The sequence below is a fragment of the Anser brachyrhynchus genome (assembly GCF_964034855.1).
Source record: "Anser brachyrhynchus genome assembly, chromosome: 2".
Lineage (NCBI taxonomy): Eukaryota > Metazoa > Chordata > Aves > Anseriformes > Anatidae > Anser > Anser brachyrhynchus.
In genome coordinates this window covers 107,983,835-108,011,708 of record NC_137695.1, presented here as the reverse complement: position 1 = coordinate 108,011,708, position 27,874 = coordinate 107,983,835, and the positions used below count along the sequence as shown (strand labels likewise).

The 27,874-nt window shown below is 38.1% G+C and overlaps 1 protein-coding gene across 21 annotated transcripts in view; it reads left to right on the top strand.

Annotated features, from left to right (window-relative positions):
* PTPRM (protein tyrosine phosphatase receptor type M) overlaps nucleotides 1-27,874 on the top strand; it is a 477,900-nt gene that overhangs the window by 312,184 nt on the left and 137,842 nt on the right. For 12 of the 21 annotated variants that reach the window (XM_080579372.1, XM_080579371.1, XM_080579383.1 and 9 more), the window contains 2 exons: nucleotides 5,580-5,712; nucleotides 12,912-12,941. In XM_080579372.1, coding sequence (XP_080435498.1) covers nucleotides 5,580-5,712; nucleotides 12,912-12,941 — 163 coding nt within the window. The remainder of the gene's footprint in view (nucleotides 1-5,579; nucleotides 5,713-12,911; nucleotides 12,942-27,874) is intronic. The other 9 variants (XM_080579375.1, XM_080579374.1, XM_080579367.1 and 6 more) reach the window with 1 other exon arrangement.

Sequence of the window (27,874 nt, the reverse complement as noted above, 5' to 3'; positions counted from 1 at the left end):
GTATCTGTCATGCGGGGGTATAATGTTTCATTTCCTGACCCACTCTGTGAAATAATTTAGAAGTAGGTGCTGAGATGTGATAAGAGTTGAATTGCACTGCCTGCATAATAATTTGATTGCATGCCTCAAAAGAATCTGAAGTCTTGTAGTTGTGATCATTTACTTTGGTCTAGAGAGAAGCAGTTTCTGTGTAGTAGAGATCAATAGATATCAAAAAGAATAGGCTGCTTACTAACAAAACAAGTTAGTCTTAAGTTTCAGTGCAGACTGGGACAATCTGGCCTAACTCTATGCTTACTTTAAAGCCTTTAAAAGTTACCCATTGCATCAGTCACTGGGAAACCTATAAATGAAATTCAGATGGAAAGGCTTGCAAGAGACTTATCAAGCAAGTACCTTTTGAGAGCTTAAAGCTCCAGAAAGGAAGTAAAAAGGGCAGCAACTGTGGTCAGCCTTGAGTGGGAGAAATCAAAGGAGACCAATCTAGTTAATTAAAGGAAGGGGTTATTTGTTGCTCAAATAGGAGGGTAAATGTCTGGATTTTTTAAGAATCACTTTAGACAAAACAATCTATATCTCGTTTTGGTAGTGACTACTTTTATCTTATTCCTTTGTTTGTAAACATAACTAGCAGCTCCTAGACTATTGAGCCAGGGTTATTTTAATGGTAATTCTTTTCTATACAATGGCCAGTCAGTTGGTCATCTCTAAGTACGGTTTTTGGAAGGGACTAATAAACATTGAAAAACAAGTACAAACTTTGTTAATATACAAAGAGAGAAAGAGAGGTTTTGCTGAGTTTGGTAGAGGTCTATTTCTGTTACAGAAGAAAACTTTCATTGATTTTGAAAAATAAAGCTTACATGTAAGTTAAAAGAATTATATTTTGCTTGGCTATTTCAGTCAGTGAATAGTTTTAGCTTCCATTTTAATGAATAATGGTTTTGCTCAAAGTTTTCTACCCCTAAACTACCTACAGAGACTATTGTGTTGTTTTGGGTTTGATTAATAACATGGCACTCATGCCTTCCGAGCAAAAAAGGAAGTTTTCCACCGAAGGAAGTGGCAGAGCCATTTCCCCGAAAGCACAAATTATTCCTATAATACTAATACCAGACCTGTATACCTTAAGTAAGAACTAGAAATTTTTAAAAGAAACATATTTTTTTTAACCAAGTATTTTAGCACATGGTACAGAAGTAGAAATTTCACTGCATGTAGAATTCACTATACAGCAGACACTAAATATTAATAACGAGAATATAATTCACATCTCAGTCCAAAGAGGAGGTAGGATGCCAAAATGTGGCTTAGTAGTCACTAAATTTCAGAGAAGGAGATTTCAATATAAAGAAAAAGCTAGTAGAAGAGGTCTGAATGTCAAAAATAAGTGAAATAAAATATTTAAGTGTTTTGTAGTACTACTTAAAAATGTAATCATTGCAAGGTACTGAACAAAAGGAGACCCATGAGGGAAAGTCATAAATCAGGCCAGTTGAAGAATGTTTTTTCCAAGTTAAGAAAAAAAAAAATCACGTTTTAAATGCTACTGTAGGGTAGACCACAAAGAATGAGGAATAAATAAGGAAAAGGAAAATTGGAAAGTCTGAGATTAACTAAGGGTAAATATCTAAGGGTATGGAACCAAGCATTGTTACTGTCTTACAGTTAATTCACTGCAGGAAGCCTGAGGAAATAGTTCACTGGGTTTTGTAGCATCTTGGGGTTTGTCTATAAGTGTATCTCTGTTTTTCACTTCTGGCAGGAAGCACTCTAGTTTGTTCTCATCAAGTAAGGACTTTCTGAAGTCAGCACCTTAATCCTTTTTAAACTGTCAGGAAACATTTCCTTGTCCTTTCATTTCCTAAGCAGCTCCCTTGAGCTGTCCTGCACTCACTGCTTTTTACTGACCTATTGCCTCTCCAGAGGGGGACCACAGTATATGTGTCACTTTGTTCTGATTCTTCTGACGCTGTTAGCCCAGACAGGCTCAGTGAGGAAACAAGTGAGGTTACTGTGCAAGGTTTAAAGTCAGGCTGCTGTGGACCCGGGTAGAACCAGAAGGTTAAAAGTCAAGCAAACAAAAACCAGTAAGTCATTAGGTCCAGTGTTGTAAGGAAAATGCAGTGGGCTTAACTCAGCTGTTGGCAACAATATGCATTCTGTCATTAAAAACATATGCTCTGCTGGAGATGCAGGAGTCCATCGGTATGTTAAATGCTGTAGTGTGATCAAGGAATTTAAAAATGGCTATATCAGACAAATTGGTTGAAACAACAATAATAAATAGAATAAAATGCCAAGACTATAATATCATGGTACAACAGAGTACAGTTAATGCTAATGCTGTAAAGAAAGATTACATTTCACTAAGCTTTTTTTGGACTGTCAGCACAGTAAAGAAAAAACACAATAATTTTTTAAACTTGCAACAGTCATTTTCCAAATCTCTCTTGAAACCTTACAAACAAAACTAAAAGCATGAATTGCCATTGCAGTTTATCAAGTGGCAAAAGGAATTTCAGAACTACTGCTCCTAGCTGCTTGGATCCCCTTACACAGTTTGCCTTTCTCACCATAGTGCCAATGCAATTGCTTGTGTGGCTACAGGTTAAAAGTCAGTTAAGTAACTGAGGTGAGAGACAAGGTTTTACTTTGGATCAAAAACTACCTATCAGACAAGAACCAAAGTAAACTGCCAGCTTTTATCATAGCTAATGTACTTAAGGGTTTAACATTGCATGGTCTACAGTATGTCTATTAAATACTTGGAAGAATCAGTGTTGGGGCAGCAGCTCTTGAGTATAATGTTAGGTGGTGTGGGTTAGTCGAATTTCATCAGGGCAAAACCAAACCAAATAAAGAGGCAGTACCAATCTGGTTCTTATACCCAAGAGGATTGTGGAACCTACTGGCGCTAAGAAAGGAGCAACATTCTTTTAGGGAATCATTGAGATGCTGAATGAGACCAAATGAGAATTCAGTTAATGCCAATTTAACTTTCTTGTAATATTTAATGATAGGAGTTTTTAAAAGGTGGGTTGTACGTCATACTTCCACTTTAAGACAATCTCTTGTATGAGTCAGGCTGAGTCCATCAGGGTGGGAAACTGTTCAACTTTGTCCTCAGGGTGGCATTATGTGCAATTTTCTTAGACAATTTATGAAGATCCCTCAACTGGGTAATCACTATATAATGCAATATGGGAGTTTCAGACTCCTGATGTTAGGCTTAATATTTCTGTTTGTGTAGGTTTTGTTTTGAGAGTTTGCAATAGGGGTGGATTCCCTAGCTTGCAATGCATTAACCAGAGGGTAATGGCATTTCATGAAAGTTGTGCTCCGTGATATTCAGAAAACATATGTGTTCTGAATGTGACCTTGATATTGTCTCCTCTTTGTGGCTCTAGCAAATTCTGATGAAGTGAAGACCTTCTGCTCTCAAAGAGAGACAGGACATTGAGATAAAATGCATAGGGTAGTTGAGAGTTGTAGGTTAAAATGGAGCAAGGCTGCCTTCACTTCTTTTTAATGATGAGCATGCCAAAACTCACACTGAAAGCCATAATGGAAGGAAAGAAACCATAAAGAAGATTTCAAGAAGGCATTAACGTTAAGTGTTCCAGTAGGGTGAGGTAGCCTGAAGGAGGTAATGATGAAGAGATGGTAGGAAGGAACCAGTCTTAGAAGTTATATCTGAAAAGATACTGCTTCTTGTTGTCTGCATTCTTCTTTGCTTGGGTCTTCAATTTAAAAGAGGACTGCAAAGTCCATCTCATTTCTTACTGTTTGCATCATACTGTTTGATTCACTGCTCCCTGTTTGCCAAGTTCAATTCAACAGCTGCCTTTTGCACGAAGAGACACTAGATGTCTTCTAAATATCTGACCCACTTCTGAATGCTGTGCAATTACAGCAATACAGTTTAACAAAATCGTTTATGTACGACACAAGGAAAATAAAAATAGAACTGTTTATAATAGAATTGCATACATATGCACTGAAGAAAATACAGACCCAGGTTCTTTTACCATTACTCATATGGAGTAAGAATTGTACTAATGCAGCATTGCAGTGTATTGCCATGGAAGTAACTCTCTGGTGGCACTGGGCACCAAGACGGATAGCAGATCATCTGCTCTGGTGATCACACAAAGTGCCATGACCAGAGTTTTCCAAATAACTTGGTATATGAAGTTAGCTCTAAATATATTTTGATTAAGGGTTTGGATATTTCCTGGCACCGATGCAAATTGCCAGATTTTCCTGTCATTGCTAGTGGTAAGGAGTTTTGAAGATGTAGACCAAAAGAGTAACTGTGAGCAATCAGAATCTTAGAATATCCTATTATCTATTAGAAGAAACATTGGAAATTTTTTCATTGTACTTTTCAGAAAATGCGTCTGCATGTAAATTAATCACCAATTTGCATTCTTCACCCCCCCCCCCAAAAAAAAAAAAAAAAAGAAGAAATGAAGAAGAAAGTAAAATGCACTTGGTGCTTTTCAAACCTCTGTGGAACCCAGACAGTGAGATAAGAATGTGGTCTTAAAATAATAGACTTCAGCTAGTCTTTACTCCTCTTTCCCTTTTCCAAAAAAAGCTATAGCAGGAGAGTGATACATAAATCCCTGTGTCCATTTTATGGCATGGTGCCTCAAATGATGAATACTGTCACATTTTGATTAAAAAAAAATGGAAGTCCATAAAAAAAATAAATTCAGTTTAGTGAATTGAATGTTGCTTCCTTAACATTTTTCATCCTGAACTCATTTAGTAGAGGGAATGGATATTTCATCAGACATGGATTTGACGTTCCATCACATTATACAGTAAACAGTACAAACGATGTTATTTTTTTTTAAATGGAGAAGCTGGAAGAGCTAAGACAGTAGCTGCTGTAAGGCACTGGTTATCTCATTTAAACAGATATTAAATGTGGGTGCCAGTGGTGTGATCATCAGCTGCTTCCCACTTTGTGAATAAATTGCTTAGAAGGAGTCTTTTTGCCTACCAGATGTGACCTAGATTTAGATTTCCAAAGGCAAAAAAAAAAAAGTCTATTGTGTAAAAAACAATTGCGGGTAAAATGCATGGTAAATGAGCTTATCTCACTTTTCCAGGTGTTTAAGCTAATATGTTATGGAATTACAGCTTCATTTATGAAAAATAATTGAGCAAAATGTTCCAGCAAATCAAATTTGGTTAAAGGCTTAGGATAGTTATTGTGTTGTGAGTAAGTTTCTAAATGACAGAAAGAAAAGGGCGGCAGAAGAGATAATAAAAATACAGAAATTTGTGGATCTGTGAAGAGGCTCTTATAAAAGGGTCAGGCCTGGCTGTGGTATCCCACCTGTGATGTGGTCTAGGAAAATGTCATGAAATAATATGAAGAATTATATTCCTGTCAATGCATATGAAAGCAAGATTTTTTTTCTAGAAAAATCACGCACACATTGGTATCTGTTGGCCCTGGGTAAGATTAATGACATCGGTAGGTTAAATACATTAGAACTGAAAGAATAACATCCTTATTCTTTTTCTCTCTCCTCCCTCCTTCACTGTTACTGATTCCATAGGGGCTGCCACTCGAAAACCGGACCCAGAACCTGAGAAGCAGACCGACCACACTGTTAAAATTGCTGGAGTCATTGCAGGCATCTTGCTGTTCGTCATTATATTTCTGGGGGTTGTGCTGGTAATGAAGAAAAGGTGAGCGATTAGTAGATGTTTTCTATGTACATGTTCATATCACAGCATCTCCTACAGCGGTTCTCAGTTTGATGTTGGCAAAAGTACCCAGCCACCTTAGTGCCCTTTGTCACAGTTCAGGAAGTACTGCTCCCTCCCACCCCTCCAAGCTTCGTTGAGATTTTATAAAACCACCATATCTGTTTCATCCCACAGCATTTTCTATGAATTAATGTTTGTGGCTTTGTTATAAAAGAAAAACAACTGAAGGTTAATGATTCTCGCACTTTATGCATTAGTACTGCATGATGGACTCTAATAATAGAACAGCATCTCTATCCTGAAAGGGTGTGTCTCCACTCTATCCAACAGATCAGCTGAAAGTTAGATATAGTTTTTTTCTTGACTGTAAAAGAAAGCCTTAGTCAGGAGCTAGAGCTAAGGTAATTTGTGCTAAGAATAGGGTCTGTGTTGTTCTGCATAAACTTCATTCGCTGAAAACAAATGAAAATGTTATGATGGTGCTGAATGTTTCCAAATGCTGGTTCAACACACGCACACACTGAGATTGTTTTGCTTTGAAAATCATTTTGAAAATCATTTGAAAACTGCTGCAGCATTAGAAATGTAAGGCTTTTAAATCTGGTTGCCTTTTGCAACACTGTAAAAGAAAAAAAAAAAAAAGGATAAAATATCTTGTTGCTAGGGAGGAGGTACAGGTTAAAAAAAAAATACTTGTGATGATAGAAGCTAAGTCAAGATTGGGGGAAATTCATTAATAGTGTCAAGATTTTAGGTTGTATCTGGAGGTACATGAGATTTGCAGCTATAGAGGTGGGACTGAGGACGTGTGTGAGCTGTGCAAAGGGCCTGAGTCACTAATTTTCCTTCCATATCTGTCAGTCATCTTACTGTCCCATATCCCCTCTCCTCCTTGCTATTCACCCTGTATTATTCCCTCCTCTTCCTTTGTGAGCAGTCTTGGCCTGATTCTGCTCATCCCAGCACTCGGTGATTTAATTGTATGTTAACTAGTTTGGCAGGTCTGAGATAGACCAAACCCCTTAGCTGCCTGAAATTCTTCCAGAATGTGAACACAGGAGGTGCGCAGTGAAGGAGGCAGCTGCCTGGCAGTGCCTCAGGGCTAGCAACAGAAGTAGCTGCTTTTCGCTTCCCTTGAAGACAGAAGCAGGGCCACGAGGTTGAAAGGGTGCTATGCAGGGAAAGGTGATCTGTGGTCAGGGCAGAAGGCTAGGTCACAACAAGAGGTAGGAAAAGCAGTCAAAAGTTGCCATATGGAAGAGACTGAGACTTAAGCCCCAGGGTAAGTCTGGCTGGGGCAATGAAATAGAGCCAGTAACCAAATCTCAATAAAGTACAGTGTAGCAGTTAAAACCTGTTCTGATTTTTCAGTACTTTTTTTTCTTCCCACTTCTGATATCTTGCATCATTCATACCTTCCATTTTAACAGTTGAACTCCCAAAGTCCTCCCTAGGGCCAGAGACAGCGCTTGGCATGCAGTGAGGAAGGCTTCTCACATTGTCTGGCCAGTCCTTCTTCACATAATTCCTGACCAGCATTCATAACTCTCTCTCTTCCCCTTCTGCGCCTCTCCTTAAGCATCTGCACCGAAGGTAGAATATATTCACCCACAAGACACAAGTTCTTTTTAATCTTGAAATGAGAGCATTGCAAAACGATCCAAATAGTTTCATTCTGAACAGGATGTTAGGCTCTCTGGCTGAATGGATGCTATACTGGCTCGTGCTTTATTCACTAGGGAAAAGCTCTTTGATAATCTAATTGTTAGAGGCAGGAATGCTCAAATCCTGAGTGTTTGGATGTTAATGCAGAAGGATACTTGATTTCTTCTGTCTACCACAGTGCAGTAATTATTATTCATAGTAGTTCTGTTGTTAGGAAAAAAGTTCCTTATGTGAACTTCTTTGGGGTTTGGAATAAATCTGGTGGTGACAGAGATGAAACTATTGAAAGTCCAAATCTAAGAGCTCTGTTACCAAATATGCACAATTTCATTGTGCACTGCAGAAAGAATTATACAAATAACTTAAATACGTCCCACAATCATGCTACAGCCTTGAACAAAAACTATAAAATGAGTTGAGGTGAATATTAAAAAGTAAGAATGGTTCATCTGTGTAACGGGATGTGACTAGGCTTTAATGAGAATATCAGGAGATAGGAATATTGTGTTCCAGGCCTCTAAAGCAGATGCTGTAGCATAGAAGGTCTTGAATGCAATTACACTCACGACTTAAGCAAAAGATGAACCGATTATTCAATAGATTGTTATTGGTGCATTAATTCACTATGCGGCTGAGAGCCCCTATGGTTTCACCTTGGTTCAGTTACTGTGTATACATTATGCATTTGAAGAAAATGTGTAAATCATGCTGCGAGCTTAGTGTAACTGTAGTGTTTTTGCAGTTTTATGACGCTTTAGGTGCTACTTTGTGAAACAATCTTATCAAGGTAGCATATCATTTGACTACTGCACTTCATCATTTTATTTCATTTACTTTATAAGGAATTTTACTGGAGTAAAGAACTGATCAAAAAGTAAAATAGCACCTTGTAACTCAGTGTAACTTTTCCCTAAGAACCACTTTCCTCACTGCGCTGTTACGTGCAGACTCTTTGGGCTACAATGCTAGCTAGGTTTTACCATGTTGAATCTACGTGCTCTGAAACTTGCCATGGTTGCAGTTTACTACAGTAATTTCACATTTGACTAACCCAAGGCATATCCCAAGGCATATACTGTCTGTTACTTCATTCTTTCACTGCACTGGGTCTTTGTAGACTTGATCTCCAGATCTCACCAGTAGATTAAATTTGCTCTGTCTCTGGGGCTCCAAGTACTTAATAAACTTAATTGCAAAACATTCTTTCCATTGTCAAGAGACTTGGAAAGCAGTGTCCTTGTACTTGATAACCATGTCTTTGTCCAACATACTCCTTTAACAGCTACCTCAGTTGAGCTAGCAACCATTCCTTGCTTGGTCCATGCCAGGCACCACAGGTTTTCATGGATCAACCTCTTGGGCATTAATTCAGTAGCAAAAAGACCAGACCAACACTCAAAGCAAAGTTTTCAGTGCAGCACAGATATGCTTTGGATATGGTCACAGTCTAAGTTGTAGGTGCAGAAGTTCTACAAACAGCACTAGTCGTTAGTCACCATTATTAATTTTACTATATAATGGTCTTCTGGGGTAGTTATATTGTAAACTGGGACACAGAGAGTTTAGGGAGCCTAACTGCTCAGAGTACGGTGTAGAGTCAGTGGCGAGGGTAGAAATAGCACGGTCACTAAAATATTTCCCGTGTGGACAATTACACTTTTGACTAAAGTAAACCAGATTTGTGTGCCCATCACTTGGATCAGGTTAAGAATGTTAGTACTTTACTGTTTTTCTCCCTGCTTAGTTGTTCAGTGCTCTTTATCTGTTTTGTTCTATTTTTCCTTTATTCATTCAACCACATTCCTGCATAAAGATGTCATGTAATGTAAACTAACAACCTGCAAGCTATTCCTGATACCCTTATGGTCATATGAATGAGATTATTCTTCTCTGTGAAGTCAGAGTAAAGCCAGGAGGCTTTCCTCTCCTCAGCTGTGCTCTGAATCTCTCATATAAGAGTTAACACAAAGTCAGTGGAAACCAATACACGTGTTTCCAGAATGTTACTTCACAGTAACAGGGATTTTGTATCTGATCCTGAATATAAAATCTCAGGCAAGGCCCTTGATCTCTACCAGTCTTTGATACACCTGCATGGGACTTTATAAAAAATAAAAAAATAAAAAATAAAAAATGCAGCAAGTTCACCTTTTGGTCAACATGAAGTAGAGCAGTGGAAATGAGAGAGCTGTTCCTACAGCCTTTGGAAAACCAATAGCAATTAAATCAGGAGTTCAAAACATCAGAATCTTAGGTTTTTATTCTATTCTCTTTTTTATAGTTTTGCTTTTATATTCAATTTCAGCTAAGGTTAAAAGAAAAGTATTCACAAGTTGAAAAAATAGATGGATTGGTCCGATGTTTGCTTAAAAGAATATATGTCTTTGGCGTAGCAGGTTCTTTCTGGGCTACCTGCTTGCTGCTGCAGTGGGAGTGCAGCAAGCAAGTGATTATTAAAATTTGATTACATTGGTTTCTGCTTCAGTTGTAGAATGAAGTTGGTCTGATCATTGCATTTCTCCATAAAAAGGGTGGCTTTTTTGTGCCTATCTTTAGTTTCTGCTTTCAGCTGTCTCTATGCCTGAACCTTCCAGTAGTTTCTAATGTATGTAATTGTGGCATCTGTTTAATGCAGAGCCCCTGGTTCTTGGCAGTGGATAAGGAATGCTTTTGTACTCGGTGGAGCTGGGCTGGGAATGCATTGGTCCAATTCCCTGGTAGTAAATCAGGCTGTTCAGTTATACACCTTTGCCAACAATTTCAAGTAGTTAGGATGGAAATTGGAGATAATAGGGCTGAAGGACAATTCCAGTTTTCTCCCAGTGCCCTCCTGCTTTCCCCTCTAGGCCAGCTGCAAAAGAGAGACAATGAAAGAAATCACTGTGGTAATTACACAGTTCCAGAAGTTTTCCCATCTAGTGGGACAATCCTCCTGTGGCCAGCTGCATTGCTTTTGATAACATTTTATAGAGAGGCCTTATTCTACAAGTAATATTTATGAAATTTATGTATGTCTTTGGTCCCAAAGGATATAAAAGTGCTTTATATTTTCACTATACACAGAAACGGTTTATTGACATAAAATAACCTCTCTAATGGAAAGTGACTGAAAAGCTATGCATGGTTGTACAGAAGAAAATTTGGCCAAGGCCAAATTATTTGGGTCATACTCTTCTACAGAAAGAGACTTTTCCACACTTTTCATACATATATAGAGAGAAAGTCTGTATACTATATGTAGGAAGTAAAATGGAACTTGTCCTTATTTCTTTAAAATGCTACATTTGTTCAATTAGAAATGGTGTTTTTTTCATGTGGCCTGAGAACTTGCAAGTCTAAAACTTTCTTACATGCAGGTTTCAAACGTAAGTCGTTTTAGCTGTTGGTTTTTTTTTGTTGTTGTTGTTGTTGCTTTTTCAGTGTCTGGTATTCTTGAGACTCAAAAACCATGACTATCAAGGACTTTCATATGGAAAATCTCACAACTGTAGTATTCTAAGAATAACTGGAGCTTGAGACTTTTAATTTTGTTCATCTTACACAAATTGTTAATGGGACATTTTCACACAAATTAAAGCTCCTGGATTTTTAGTAGTTTTCTCACACAGAATTCATCTCTATAATGTATTTGGCAGAATTCTGCATTTAAGTACCAGCAGTGCTTCTCTGATTAATTGTATTTATTGTTGTTTCTCAAATTATTATACATCTTCTAGAAGTATGAGAACATTTGTACTAATTACATTAAATCTCTGCAATGGCAACATATGGCAAGAAATAGGGTTGGCAGTGTCATGAGCTTCTAAATGAGTGAGAGAATGAGTAATTCTGAAAAGAAGGGCAGGGGGGATATAATTACGTCTGAACAAGATATGAAAACAACCCTTTGCTAATAGAGCAGATAGGTTGAACTGCTTTGGTAGGATCTGATTCTGTACTCCTTACTGAAGGCAAGGAAATATGTGCTGGTGGAAGAAGTGTACAACTGTTTCTGCAGCTTTCCCTTTACTCTGTTGTTAGACATCTTTCAAAACCCAGTTTTAACAGGTGTACATTTTTGCAGATTGCCACGTGATTAAATATTCAATATCTAGCCTCTCGTGTTTGAACAATACTGTTTCATCAGAAAAATGGGAATGAAAACTGGGAAACATCTCTAACGGCATCTTCACACAAAGAAGATGAGAGAGAAAGTTTGATGAAAGCCTAGTTTTCAAAGGGTTGCCTGAAGCATGTAGCTAGAGGCAAGTTAACATTAGTTATAGTCCTTTGCAAGGCCTGTTTACATGTTTCCTCTGTAGTCAAAGGGCGGTATGTATATGCTTAAAAATTAAAAGTGCCTACATGGTTTCTTTCAGTCTTTTATCTTACCAACATGTGAATGCTGCTTGACACTATGCTCTGAAATGTTTTAAGATCTCAAGCTTCTTTTTAATTCAATATATGGAATTCATTTAGGTTGGAACTTAGCCCTTTTGGAGAGTTGTAGTCCTACTTGCAGGAGACTTAAAACGGAGGGAGAGATGTAAAGCAGAAAAGCATAACTGGAGTGCTGATACACCGTGTGTTCATGCAGTCCGTGTCTGGGTGGAGGGTCTGGCTGTGTAAGAGGTGATGCAGGAAAGACAGGCTGGGTTCGTATTTTCCCAGGATTGTGGTGCTAGGTCTCCAGCTTCTTCTCTGTAACATTCACATAGGCAGAAGTAACAGGGATACACGATCAATTCTTATGTTTTCCTCTGCCACATAAGGAAATACCACCAAAATCATTTTAACCAATAAGGACAGCCGTTCTGCTTCTGTTATAACATGGGAAGTTTTCACTCAATGTGAAGTAATTTAAAGGCAGTTGTAATAACAATTACGGATATAGCTGTAGACGGAAAGCACCAGGAAGTAATTTTTTCTTCAGAATTTAAATAGTTATTTAAAAAGCTGAAATTTATTTCCTTGTTGTCATTGATTTTCCCTTGTGGAAGCAAGTTCTAGTGTCAATGTCAACTGATTTCTTTAAGAAGTAAAGGGATATCCAAAAATTCTGTAGTCTTGTGACAGGAAAAGAAGCTAAATAATGTATACTCTGTAATTCCTTATGGTTGAATTTCTAACATGTAGAAATAAATTCCTTATACTTATTCCTAATCTAGTTGAAATATAAACTGAAGGTGATTTATCTCTTCAGTTAGGAGTGTTTGTATATGTATTATATGCAGGGGAAAATATACATAAAATATCTAACATTACTTAGTGGATGTGCTTTAAAGTGATTTGATTCAACAGTTGGAGACGTATTATGTATTGTATTGTTTAAAGTTTTATAGAGATGGATATGTCATCTGTCTGTTCCAGACATGTTGCATGATATGCCCAGATATGCATTCTTGCTACCTTCCATTTGTGTCATCAGTTCTGGTCTCAGTTTCATCTTGATTTTTCATACATTAATATTTGGCTTTTCTTTCCTTCCATTTCATCTTTTCCACCACTGCCTAATCCTTCCACCATCATGGCAGAAGAAGCTATCACTCCTACACTTATTACCTGTAAGTAACTTCTTTGACATCAGAGACACACTTTCTGCCACGTTGTTCCATGCACAATTAGTGAATGCTAAAATTGCAAGTTCCTTTATGAAAACCAAACCTTAAAAAAATTTTACCAAGATAAAAAGAAAAAAACAGCATGGTCAATAATGTAAAGAAATACTTAGTTTTACAGAAGTTTCTATGTCTCATACTGTGCATTAGAGTCCTTTGAATATAGTTACATAATGAATTTTCTTAATTAAAAAGTAGTAGGTATAAATATCACCACCATGTCTATGAGAAATTTTCATGCCTAAGTAACAATTTTTAGAATTTATGTAGTGGTTTCTTTCTTATTTGTCCTGATGAAAATATACCATTGGTTAGAGATGTACAAGCATTTCCGTTTGTTGCTATGTACTTAATACTACTTTTTCATGAATAATGATCATGCGAAAACATCATGCATTGCCATTACTGGGGTGGATTTAAAAGGAGAGAGATAAAAAATGAGGGCATGATGAACCATAACTTTCAGTAAGTAAACTATCATGTTGATACGGTCCCGAGTAATACCATTATATGATTTTTTATTTACCCAAAGTCTTTGCTTCATTCTCTGCTGTCAGCAGGTGATGAATGAGAAGGGTTCTTCTGTGAATTTAGCAAATAACTTTCAGAGGTTATTCACCTGTTCCCACTTTCCAGGTACACGGAATACATGGTAGTTTTTGGTTTAGCAAAATATTAGAGATCTTGCTTAATTGCAAAGTGAGATGCATTTAAGATTATTTAATCTTGTTGGCCACCAGTAGAAATCAATGATCTAACAGATACGTGTCTTCTTTAAAGCTCAACTTTAAAATTCATAGGAAACTTGAAGATATTTTCATATAGTTACTGAAGATGGGGTGTTACTTGCATGAGACATACTATACTACTAGTTTTCAGGTACATTTGGTAGTTGAATGCTCTTGAAAAGAAAAAAATCTCAGTTATGTTTTTGTTCAAACGTAATACTAAGTTTCTCTTGTTCCTTTTTTAGTAGCTCTTCATACTTTTTAAATAAACATTTTTTCAATGAGTATGTTGAAAAAGCTTGAAACGTTCATTTATGGAACTTATGGAAAAATTAGTATATGTTTTCTAAGTTGAAAACTTAGGAAGCAGAACCATACTTCAAATGAATTAAAGCAACTAAAATTTAAACCTCTTAGCTCAAATTGCCTAAGACTTCTGAATATATTGAAACTGCTCATTTGCTTTGTAATTCATATTTCATATTACATTATTTGACACTCTACATATAGTGCAATTTTTTTAAACTGTTCATTAAAGCACTGTATTAATGTGAAGGTCAGAAAAAATTCTCTCTTCCATAGATACAGTATTTCAAAATTTGTTTCTGTTCCTGAGATAAAAAGACCATATTTTCCATGAAATAGGCCTTCAAGAAAACATTCAGTTGGGACCATTTAACTGTTGTTTTTAAAATGTAAAACTAGTATAATATAGTAAGTCATAGAGTATATTGTTGCCATAACAAGTAAACATATTTAAATTAATATTTTAATATGATTCATGTCTCAAGGCTAAGTCAAAAACAAAAATTGAAACAAATGAAACATTAAATGAAGCACTGTTTCATTATTCAAAGATATTGGAGTATACCGTTTTTTTTCTTTTTTTTCACTAACAATGAAAAATGTGTGAATTGAAATGTTTCTATAAGCTTTAGAAACAGGTTTTGTCCACAGTTTTCAATCATAGAGGCTATTAATAGTGGACGGAATAGGGTTTCTTTTTATTCGGGATAATCTTACAGTGTCTTCAAAAAAAGACTTGTGTTTTTGTTGGTGTGATCCAAATGTAGTAACTTTGTGGCTTGGGTACATTGACTCTTCTAAGAGAAATTGTGTGATCTTGACTGTATGTTGTTTTGCTGGTTGTCTGGAGAAAGAAGGAAAGTAAGAGCCCAGAAAGGAGCAGACAAGATCAGCCCACCATATGAGGAAACATTCTGGATCAAATTCTACACCTGTTTATGCAGCATGCAATTTCACTGAAATTGGTGGAGATCTTAGATGAATGCAGAATTCATTCCAGTTTTATTTTTAGCTGAGGAAGTTGGTATGGATTATAAAATGATCTATATTTTGAGAAACATCATTTGAAGTGCTCTGCTATTGCTAATTTACCACTTCTATACTGAGTATCATATTCAAATTTACTGATTAGTCATTGTAAATGCAAGCTGTGACATCCAACCCAACATCTATGCACTGAAATAGTTACTATTGTCTTGTGTGCTGCTTTCCTTATGTGCTGTGGGCTCCTTTTGCCTAGTAGACTGCAATCTCTGCCACTTCAAGATCCATCCTAAATTAAAATTAAAAAAGAAAAACTTGGCAGATGCTTAGTGCTGCTGATGAATCATCAGAGGTGGACCTACAGCTGTGCATATTTGGCAGAGAATTATTTCCATTTTATCTTGTGTTTACTAGTTAGCCAGTTAAGAGACATTACAAAAAAGAAGCTGAGTACTGCTATTAAGAATTATACTTCTTGTTAATGGGTTTAAGTGCCTCTGCCTGCGCCTTTCCTCCCACTTTTGCTTTCCTGCTCACTGGTGCATTTTTTACCTTTCACCTCAGTCAGGAAGCAGATTTTGTTTTTTGTCTGGCCATAGTTAGTTCTTTATGAATTCTTTTGTTCTTAAGATTAGAGCAAGTTTCACAGCGCTCATTAACTCTGCAGCAGGTCTTTTGACTTCCTCATAAATTCCAGGTGGGGAAAAAGAAGAATGGGGTCGATGTCATTAGTGACACTTGTAATGACTGGTGTTCACAGTGTGGCAGCCAGCATTGCCATGACTCTACTTTCTCCCAACACCTCTTTGGATGGGCAAAACCCCAGCAACACTGGCCAGAGAAGGAAGAATACATTGGTAGTTTGTTGTGTATTCGTGGTTAATGAACTAGACAAGCCTCTTGGTGAGGTGAAAATAAGCAGCGCCGTGCTGATCGGTGATCATTATCTTTTATATTCAAGATTTTCATTTAGACAAAGATTTAGGTAGAGGCTCTGTCTGCTTTGGAGATCATTAATCATTATTAGTCGGGAGCTAATATAACTAAATTCATGCAAACTCAAGCATGAAGGCAAACAGAGTGTTTCTTCTCTCTGAATTTACTGAAGACACTGGCCTCTGATGGGCAGTTTGGGGAATTCAACTTACCCCAAATTCCGGGTCAGATATTACAGATTGTAACTGTTCATCTTGTTTTTGAGAAAAGGCTTCATTACCTTGCTATGAGTAGGATGTATGCCCAATTAAAATGCAAAGTTTTGAAGGTAGTTTTTGATGTTGTCCCTCAGTTTGAATTTGATATCAAAATGGTATGGTATGGTTATTAGTGAAATTAGCTACTTATGCAACAATGGTGCTACACAGCAGTTAGGTGCATAATGTTATTCTATTTTTATGCCTTATTACAAGTCATTTCAACCTGTGCTAAAGCAGGGAAATAGGAGACAATTATTACCAAGTATTCCTAGAAAATATTAATCATGTTGGGATCTTAATAGCATCAAATCTAGCTGATGTTGTCTTACCCAGCACTAATCATCTAGTTAGGTGACTTAGCACGGGGATGCATTCCAGGTACATCTCCTGTATAGAAATCTCAATCCAGAAGCTTAAAACATTGAAATATTATTAAAATGGACTGCATAGAACAACAGCTCCTACTGCCTAATACTTTTAATGTGACTCAGAGAGGACAGAACTTTTCCTGCAAGAAAATTAATTCTACAAACATCGAGCTTTTTCATATAAACGAAAATAAAAACGTACCCTCCTTTACATGAGAATTTGATAGTTTGGGGTGCAGTTGATATCTGACTTGAGCTCACGAGTCTGGAAAAGTGTTCTCAGTTATTTCTGTGTCTCTTGCTTTGCCAGCAGATTTCCAGTGCTGGCTTCTGGATCTCTGTACAGAGACTTAATTTGTGGTTCATTTCCCCAGTCTGACTAGGAACAATGCAATCGTCCTAGCACCTATGGCAAAAGATTAGCAGATTGGCAAAATGACCCTAATAATCAGAGTCATAACATTTTCAGAAAATCAATGTTGTTTAAATTCTTAGCAGTGATTTCTGGATAGTTCCAGGAAAGATGTGGTCATAGCATTTAAAATTTACATATGAGTTTGAAAATACTGAGAGATGTTATAAACAGTTTGGTATTCCCAACTGCAGCTGCCTCTGGAACTAAAATAAGTTCATCCATTCACATCTTCCAGGTAGAGGAGAGCTCTGAACAGAAAAATGTGAATGTGTTTGAACTGCCTGATGTGTTTGATCTGTTAGACGAAGCCTATGATCTCTTCTGGATCTTTAAATATGCATAGTTACATAGACTTGTATCATAGAATCATGTAACCCAAAATAAATGTGGATTTCTGTAATTGTCTTGTAGGCTAGACTTAAATCATTTGGGGATGTCCCATGAGTTTTGTTGCATCTGGTAAAGTCTATAATGCCAATATGCAGTGCCCAAAATAGGAAGGAGAGAGTTTTACTAAATCGGCATAGCTGAAAAATACATTAGTGGGCTATGTGCCATATGCTTTGAGTATGGGGGTAAAATATCTAGCTTTCATGCAGAGATACTCAGCAATCTCAGAATTAAAATTGTATTTTTAATTAAAATACACCACATTATTTTTAAAAATATGTCTGAAGTCATTATTTCTTACACTGATCTCTTGTTCCTTCTGATCCTTTTGAATGTGATTGTATTGCTGTATAGCCAAGGCTTATGTTCACATTTCTCCATAGCAAAATTTATAAATAATCCTTAACACTCAGACCACCAGTAAGTAAATCCTTTTTCTTTATTAGCTCTTTCTAAAGTTTTGTGAGCCCCTCAGGACAATGATCTGACTATATGAAATAGCTTTCTTGAGCTGTGCCAGAGATCAGATTAGCACAGGTATACACACAGAGGAATAGCTCTGCTTCAGTTGCCCTTTTGTGGGCATATTTAGATGCTCACTCCAAGTTACTGTTCTAGCACCTACAAGTCGGAAACCCATAGTCACTTCTAAAGTTACCCAGAGTTCTCAAAACCACATTAGGACAGAGGTGTTGAGTGAGAAACCATAACCTGTAATGTGCTGCAAATGTGGATTTTTCAAAATAAATGAGTACTAAAGAGAGAGTGAGGTGAAGTATCAGAAGTGATTAATTGCTATGCTGGTCACACAATCACATTCAGTTACTGTCCTTGTTCCCTCAGTGTCAAGCAGTAAATTTGCAGATGAGCTAAGGGTTTGGAGACTTTTCTGTCCTTAAAGGGGCAGTTTCATTTTCAGTTTACACTGCTTTTTTTTTTTTTGGAAGTTAAAAGACATTTAGTGTGGAGACCAATATGACTGTAGGAAAAATAAACGCTTATGTAGTCTAGAGATGTCTTGGTTTAATAAGAGGTTTGTCTCCCTTTTCTAAACTAATACACAGGGATTTGAATTGAATGCTGAGAATTTTTTAAGAAATTGTAGATTCCATATACTCTTTGTAGGATAAGCCTGAAAGCCTATCTTTATTATACAGAAAGCTGAGATATAATACGTACATTCTGGAGGGGAGGAGAGGATAGAGACAGGTATGTGTATTAAAGAAGCTACCCTCTGTATTTGTGCATTTGTATTGCTGTTCCATATTGAATCATGTTCAGTTACTGTGACCTGTTTACCAGAGTGGATCATTCTCTCTGTAAAATCTTGGGTTGAATTAATCCTCAATTAGCCTGTTGACATTGTTTGTAGTTTGCTAAAAATTTGGTTCCCAAGTCAGTCATGCTTTCTGTCAACAGCAGTCATTCTAGTTACTGAGATTTTACTGTTATCTTCCATCATTGTTGAAATAGACTTTAAAAGAGGGTATAAGATGAATCATTTTCATTCACTTTGTTTAAGGCTAAAATAGAATCTTCTCTCAGGAAAAAGGTGTGATTCATGCCTTTTTAGCTCTGAAATTGCATTTCTATATACATTGATAGCTAGACACTGACTTCAGATTCTTTCATTTTATCCGAATGGAAAGCAGAGTTTTTCACTGTTTTAGTGTTAGTATTTATTGTACAAGATGGGTAATGACATTGAAAACTTACTCTCTCTAAACCTAAACCTGCCATTACACTTAGTGTGAATGTAAAAGCGTTAACAGTAGAGAAGATAAACTGCATATTAAAACCAAAACTCACATCATAATTTATATTACTAAAGGCCTTTATTTTTTCTTGAGGTTAGTTAGATTGAGGTGTTAGTTTTCAAAGTGGTTTAATGAAATACTGAAATGAGCAGTAGCAGATGACTGCAAATGGTAGGACTACAAGGAACAAGGTTAATGTGGCTTTGCATCTATCCTGGACTCGAGGAGGACCAGCAGCAGAGAAATGCTTAAAGAAAAAGGGATAGAAGAAATCATTTGGTGAATCTAGCCTAAGACTTCTTTGCTCCAATATAGCACAGACTTAATCACTTCTGCAATAGAGATAAGAACAACTATAACAAGGTGTTTATGTCTGTTGAATGATGTCAGCACAGGGCACTGAGGTGTTATAGTCATTAGTGTTGCAATAACTTCTACCGAGTTATTGTATTTTTGTTTGAGCTTCTAATCTGTAGTCTTTTATCTAACCCCTGAATCCCATGGGAGATTCTTCAGCTGAAATACCTTTTTTGACCCTCCTTGAAAAGAATGTGGCCAGATTAATGATAATCCATCTCCAGGTAGCATGTGTCAATGTTCTCACTTAATTTCACAATGAAACTGTTCTCATCTTGGCTCCCGTTCCTTCTTTTCCTCTCCATTTGTTTCCTTACCTACAGTATTCCATGAGCTTCTTTAAAGTCTACATTTCTAGTTCCCTGATGTAGAGAACATTGGCCATGTGCTTTCCACAGTGTCTAGCAGACCGAAAACATCTTTAATTTCCAAATTTTCTTTCTGTCATTTTTCTTGGTCATTGTTTTTCTGCAATGAAGTGCCTAACTCTGACATGGGAGAATAAGAAACTATGCCTCAGTTAGTTTCTTGTGCCACTTCTGGTCACTCTGGCCCTCTGCCTCTGCCTCCATTTGTGAGAGTCTGTGCAGGGATTCTGTCTGATCAGGGTCCTTCCTAATTTCAGAACAATAGACAACATGCAAAGTGTAGCTAATGAGATTGCATCATCTGTGAGACTCACAAAAACAAAGCAGATAAGGAAACAGAGGGAGCAGGCTGTGCTGTGTGCTTGCAAAGCCAGCAAAGACTGGCATTTCATCAGTTCCGGACACCCTGTTACAAAACAAAATTATTTTTTAAAGATTTATCATAGGTATTAGAATCAAAGCTGTGTTTCATTTACAAGTGTGCTAGAAAGGTTTTATTGTTATTACTACTATTATTATTAAACTGTAGCTTTTAGTGTGTGCTATAGAGAGAAAACTGTAGGACTGTCAAAAAAGTCTTGCATAATTGTGGTTAGTTCCTGTGCCAACCTAACAGCAGCAGTGATCCAAATAAAACAAGGTGGTAGCTGGAGCAGAGCAGGGCTTCATAGGGCTTGTGCCAGCAACTACCTGCTCCTTTAGAGTACCGAGCTGATAAAACGTAAAGAAGCACACTTAGTTTTCGTTTTAGCAGCAGAAGCTCAGGACCACTTCTGCTGAGGTTTCTCACACAAATTATGAATTTCAGATCCATTGGCGAGACATAGAACCACATGGCTTGGGGGTATCTAGATTATACTCAGTGCATCTGCAGAGGGAGTTTGCTTCTCTCCTTGCTCATTCTCTGATTCCTCTAATCATAAGACACAAGTTTGAGGTGCCAGAGACATGAGCCATCAGTGTGCCCAGGTGGCCAAGAAGACCAACGGCATCCTGGCTTGTATCAGGAATAGTGCAGCCAGCAGGAGCAGGAAGGTGATCATCCCCCTGTACTCAGCTCTGGTGAGGCCGCACCTCGAGTGCTGTGTTCAGCTTTGGGCCCCTCACTACAAGAAGGACATCGAGGCCCTGGAGCATGTCCAGAGAAGGGCTACGGAGCTGGTGAAGGGCCTGGACCACAAGTCCTGTGAGGAGCGGCTGAGGGCGCTGGGGTTGTTTAGTCTGGAGAAGAGGAGGCTCAGGGGAGGCCTTATTGCTCTCTACAACTACCTGAAAGGGGGGTCAGCCTCTTATCATAGTTAACTAGCAATAGGACTAGAGGGAATGGCCTCAAGCTGCGCCAGGGGACGTTCAGGTTGGAAATGAGGAGACATTTCTTCTCAGAAAGAGCAGTCAGGCATTGGAACGGGTTGCCCAGGGAGGTGGTGGCGTCACCGTCCCTGGGGGTGTTCAAGGAAAGGCTGGACATGGTGCTTGGGGACATGGTTTAGTGGTTGACATTGGTGGTAGGGTGATGGTTGAACCAGATGATCTTGGAGGGCTTCTCCAACCTTAATGATTATGATTTTATGATCTCTTGCGTGTCTGAAGGAAAGGCAAAGCAAAGCATTCTCTAACCTGTGCATCTCACCATTGTCCAGGAATGAGAGGATCATGTGGTTTAGAGTAATTGTGCCACTCAGCATCTCCCCATGCAAAGTGGCAGTGTGCTGTCCTCCTGTGTGGTGATGTCAGTAGCCAGAAGTACGTCTTCCAGTATGGACTTGTCCAACATTTGTTCAGTTATAATAATGGATGCATATTGGCTGCAGCAAGTTACAGTTAGGCTAGGCTAGACAGGCTTTTACTTAGCTTAAAAATGTGTTCTGGGTTATGTTTTAGGTGTAAAGGAATTTATGTTGCAGTTTATGGTCCTATTTGTCAATTGCCCATGGAAGGGTCTCTTCAAAGGGACTAAGGTTCATGACTTACAGTGTATTTTCAAAAGCTGTTGAAATACTGAATGCTTGGTATTTATTTTAATAAATACATAATATACTGAATGTTTTTTATATATTTTAGGGTGAGATTGTCATGTTTATGATACCTCGTAGAATAGGATCCTGATCCTTAAGCCGTAACATAGGGGTGTTAATGGCAATAGAACTTTAAGTAAAGTTGAGAACAAGTTACTGACTCTGGTTGTATGTCCAGTCCTAGTACAAGTTACCAGCAGGAATGTGATGTGCTTTTTGCTGAATAAGGTACAACAGTTTCAGCTGCCTTTTGCTGGAACTCAGAGCACTGTAAACCTCTTTTGAGGCTGGAATACTGGACATTCATAGGATTTTCTTGTCCAGTTCTCTGTCCAGAGTGGATTTCATTTCACATGCTATTTAGATCCTACTTTCATTGTCTTCCTTCCAGCTTATTTTCTAATTCTTCTTCAATTATTCTACTGACTATTTGCTTTTCCATCTCTTTTTTGTAATTCCATTTATTTGTTGTATTTACTAAAGGGCTATTGCTTAGATAGAATCAAAGAATCACAGAATGGTTTGGGTTGGAACATAGTTGACATTAAATATCACACAGTTCCACCCCCTGTCTGTGACAGAGACACCTTCCACTATACAAGGTTGCTCAAAGCCCCATCCAACCTGGCCTTAAACATTTCCAGGGGAGGGGTATCCGCAAGTTCTCTGGGCAACCTGTTCCAGTGCCTCACCACCCTCATAGTGAAGAATTTCTTCCAAATATCTAATCTAAATCTCCCCTCTTTTAGTTTAAAGCTGTTATCTCTTGTCTTATCACTACACTTCCTAACAAAGAGTCCCTCCCCAGCTTTCCTGTAGGCCCCCTTTAGGTACTGGAAGGCCGCTATAAGGTCTCCCCTGAGCCTTCTCTTCTCCAGGCTGAACAACCCCAATTCCTTGAGCCTGTCTTTGTAGGAGAGGTGCTGCAGTCCCTTGATCATCCTCGTGGCCCTCCTCTGGACTTGCTCTAATAAGTCCACATCCTTCTTGTGCTGGAGGGCCCAGAGCTGAACACAGTACTCCAGGTGGGGTCTCATGAGAGCAGAGAGCATTACTTCTCTCAGCCTGTTGGCCACGCTGCTTTTGATGCAGCCCAGGATACAGTTGGTTTTCTGGGCAGCAAGTGCACGTTGCCAGTTCATGTTGAGCTTCTCATCTACCAGTACCTCCAGGTCCTTCTCCTCAGGGCTGCTCTCAATCCATACTCTCCCGAGCCTGTGTTCGTGCTTGGGATTGCCCCGGCCCAGGTGCAGGACCTTGCACTTGGCCTTGTTGAACTTCAGAAGGTTCACACAGGCCCATCTGTCAAGCCTCCCAAGTCCCTCTGGATGGCATCCCTGCCCTCCAGTGTGTCGACTGCACCGCACAGATTGCTGTCACCTCATACTTGCTGAGGGTGTGTTCAGTTTCACTGTTCATGTTGCCGACAAAGATGTTAAACAAAGCCAGCCCCAATACTGACCCCCGAGGAACACCACTCATTACTGATTTCCACCTGGACATTGAGCCAATGACTGCAACTCCCTGAGTGCAACCATCCATCAAATCCATGTCTCTCCAATTTAGAGACAAGGATATCATGAGAAACAGTGTCAAATGCTTTGCACAAGTCCAGGTAGCTGTTATCAGATGAAGTTGTCTCTTCCCTTATCCACCAATGCTGTAACCCCATCATAGAAGGCCACCACATTTGTCAGCCATGATCTGCCCTTAGTGAAGCCATGTTGGCTGTCACCAATCACCTCCTTATTTTCCATGTGCCTTAGCATAGTTTCATGGAGGTTCTGCTGCATGATCTTGCCAGGCACAGGAGTGAGACTGACTGGCCTGTAGTACCCCAGGTCTTCCTTTTTTCCCTTTTTAAAAATGGGGGTTATGTTTCCGCTCTTCCAGTCAGTGGGAACATCACCAGACTTCCACAACTTCTCAAATATGATGGGCAGTGGCTTAGCAACTACATCTGCCTCAGGACCCATGGAACAGGTTGCCCAGAGAAGATGTGGACGTCCCATCCCTGCAGGTGTTCAACACCAGGTTGGAAGAAGTCCTGGGCAACCTGATCTAGTGGGTAGCATCCCTGCCCATGGCAAGGGAATTGGAACGAGATAATCTTTAAGGTCCCTTCCAACCCAAACCATGTTATGATTTTATGATTCTATGATGTATCTCATTAGGTTCCATGGACTAGTGCACCTATAGGTTTCTTAAGTAGTCTTGAACCTCATCTTCTCCTGCAATGGGCAGTTCATCATTCTTCCAATCCCTGCCTTCTGGGGCCCAGGCTATGTGGCTAGATCTTTTGCTGGTGAAGACTGAGGCAAAAAAGTCATTGAGTACCTCAGCCTTCTCCATATCGCGGGTGGCCAGGTCTCCCATTTCTTTTGGGAGACGACCCAGTTTCCCTAATCTTCCTTTTATCATTGATGTACCAACAGACTTAGATAGACTTAGTCTGTGGGAACATGTATCATGATAAAATTAATGAAAGACTAAGTTCAGTGTCTAAATGAGTAATTTCTGTGTTGAACATTGTTTCTTTATTTTCATGGGAAAAGTCAGCTGTTTTCATTTTATCATTTTTTTTCTTATATAAAATTTATTTTGCTAAGGCTTTAAAAATGTTCACATCCACATTGAAATTTAGCATGCAATATTTTACGTTCAAAAAGAGAAATTGTATCTTAAGCAATTGAAAATGATGTCACCGTAGAAATTCCAATATAACATTAATTATAGGAAGTATACTTGAACACCCACAGTACTGTGTATTTACTTATGTCAAAACAAGATAATGCTTACTGTATTAAGAATAGCTTTTCATTTTATGATTGCCTGTTGTTTTTTGAATCATAACCTTCACTTGTTTCTTTAATTTAGGAGAAAAAGCCATTAAACATAGAGACTTCCTGAAAGCGTGTGCTGCATGAAAGCTTTAATTAAATCTACAAGTAAAGCTTTAAAAGAACAAGATTCAAATTAATTGCAACAAGGACCATGCATTTATTTCTGTGACAGGCCTTTGCGCGTTAGAGAAAAGGCAATCTGTGTACCCTTATCTGAATTAGTAAACTCAATATCACTTTTCATTACCATGGTAGGTCATTGCCATGCGTCTTCAGTGTGACACTGTTTACATGTTAATGACCTCACAAATAGAGCCTGTTCCAAACAGTTTGCAGTAGTAGAAAGTTGTAAATCCATGAAGTGGAATAAACTGTCCTCAGCTTTCTGCATCATTGCACTTGTGAGTTCCCCTCTAGACTGAGTTTCATAATTAGGCAGCAGTATAATTAAGGCAAATTCGGTAAATGCAAATAGGGCAAAAGGATTTATAGCTGATTATGGCTGTTATAGCATACCTGAAGTAAATTAATTTCTAAGCTTTGTTATTAGCTGATTTCAATGACATGGAATCTAGAAGTAGAAAGTATTGTTCACAAAAAGTGTTCATAGCTAAAGTCAGCGAGTGGTAGACCAGGCAGATATATTTAGATTTAGTAAGTGCTCAAATATACCCATGGAAAGATTCAGTAGAACATATTGCTTTAGTTGTTGGTGTATGATTGCTTTTGAATTAGATGAGATTTTTAAGATCATAAATATATTTTTCTCCCACTGTATAATGTAATGAAATCAGCATGCTCCCTCAAATCATATCCTTAAAGGAAATGTCATATTTACATCTGGTAATTTGACTAGATATTGGAAAGCTTCACTGCTTCAAAATCTTGGAATGCTAAAACAGACATCAAATGGGTAAAACAAACTGAGCATAACCACTTAAATTTGACAGCCTAAAATATCTAAAACAAGTACCATTCTGTGGTATCTTGCTATGTGAATTCAAATGCTGAATGCCCTCAATTCCTGTGGACTTCAGCAGAATCTTGCAGAATCTTGTCCAACATTTGGATGTCTCGGCCTTGCCTTAACAAAAAGCCTATTTCTCACTAGTCATATGCAGCATATACTGGATATTGCAAGACTGGTTCTGTCTGCAACAACCTTGGGAGTTGCTTTGCAGACAGAGAGTAATGGTTTCTACTTTAGTTGCTCACCTAATATGCAAAGCAATTTTAATTATATGCTGTCCAACCCTCTCTGCTATATATTTTTCCACTTGCTGGTTCTGGATGAAATACATACTTTCTACGTGCAAAGGTTACTAGTAAGTGTACACTGCCCCTGAAAGCATTTATGGCTAATTTTGCCCTAAGCATGCATAATGTAGCTAAGTACTAATTAAAGGTTAAAGAATGGGGATCCATCTTTTCTCTGCCTGATGAATAGAGGAATGTGTTCTGCATGTGGTCAGATGCATATTCTACTCTCAGTTGGACAGAATTGCTAGGATGCTGCAAAACCAAACTATATCAGACTACAATTCAAGAGACTCCACATTTTTTTCACAGCACAACAAAGGACTAATAAATCACTGTCTTGTGTCGTGTAATAAATTAGCTGTTTTATTGTGTTTCATATAAATATGTAATACTGCAAGGCATGCATGGGTTGAATGTAGTTCTGATTTCATAAGGGACTTTTTTTTCACCCTACATACTGACCTTAAAAAGTTATCTGTGGACAGGCTGTATATTTTGCTAGTAAAGACAAAGGGGCAAGGCAAAAAAGCCACCACCAGTATTACAGCCCTTTCTCAGGTCCTACTAATAGCTGATTAAAGCAGGTTTTGATCACTTCTAAATATTGCCATGACTGCTGCCATGCAGTATAAGAGAAAGAATAGTGATAGAACTACAGTGGCAGATGAAAAATGTGGCTGTATTCATAGTGCTACAATTTACCTAGAATTTCCAGAGAGTTTGTGATCTTAATAATTCTGCAAAACCTTCATTCCAGAATGAACTAAAACTTTGTAGTTCTTTGAAATCATTCTTTCAGAAATCCTGGTGTTTACTTCTTTTCTGCGGGCTGCTTCCTGCCATAAAAATGTACTCACAATTGCTTTTTAAAAAAGTTTCCAAATAGGTTATGGAAAAAGCATGAGGCTAGGAACTGAGAAGTCTGCTTTTTGCCAGTAGCTTGGTGATGAGAGCTCTTAAATCTTTGTGTGCCATGTTCTGCACATTTATTAAATTTTGATTGCTATTAACAGATGCAAAGAAGGGATATCATGACTACTGAAGGTCTGATATCAGAGGGGTAGAGTTCATGCTTCCTTTGCCACCACTTGGATTTGAGAAAAAAATAGCTTTTTGTTTCTGAATAGAAAGCCAGCGCTGCCTGAAAATGTATGTCATTGGAACATTAGTACCTGAAAATCAGTGATGGAATTGTCACCATCTAAGACAGGATTAGTCACATATACTTGCAGAACACATATTCTCATATGAGTAGCCTTAGCAAAAGCACCAGGAGAGGTATAAAGTCTTTTCTCTGATACTGTCTGCTTTGATACTTCAGTGGCTGCAGAACTGCCTCCTTTCCCACCCTTAGAGTAATCAGCACATGAGCTTTACTGCTTCAACCCTTGTGCATGTGGATTACACTTTGGACAATAAATTATTTAAAGCCCAGGAACTACACTGGGAGGTTCTTTGGATAAAGCTATGAAAACACTACAACAGAATAATACAATAATTTAGCATCTCATGATTTTCAGAAAAGCATAAATAAAATAATTTAGCACACTATACCACTTAGAGTATAATCATTTTCTGTCTGATTAGAAGTCAGATAGTCATAGGGTGACAATAGGATGGAAAAGGTCGTATGATTAAATTAGCTTAATTCACACAGGCATTACTTACAAAGGATTTTTGCTATGATTAAAGAAGACCAACAGTAAGTCAAGCAAATAAGATCAAGTTAGTGACCCTCAGAAAGGGAAATTAACCTCAAAAATAAATAAAAGGTTACTGCCCGCTACAAGCACTCCAAGATATGCTGTTCTTGGTTAATCACATCTTTTACATTCACCTATGGACTCTGTGTGTGACTGCCATTCTATTTGCAGAGGGTTGCACATCTTTAA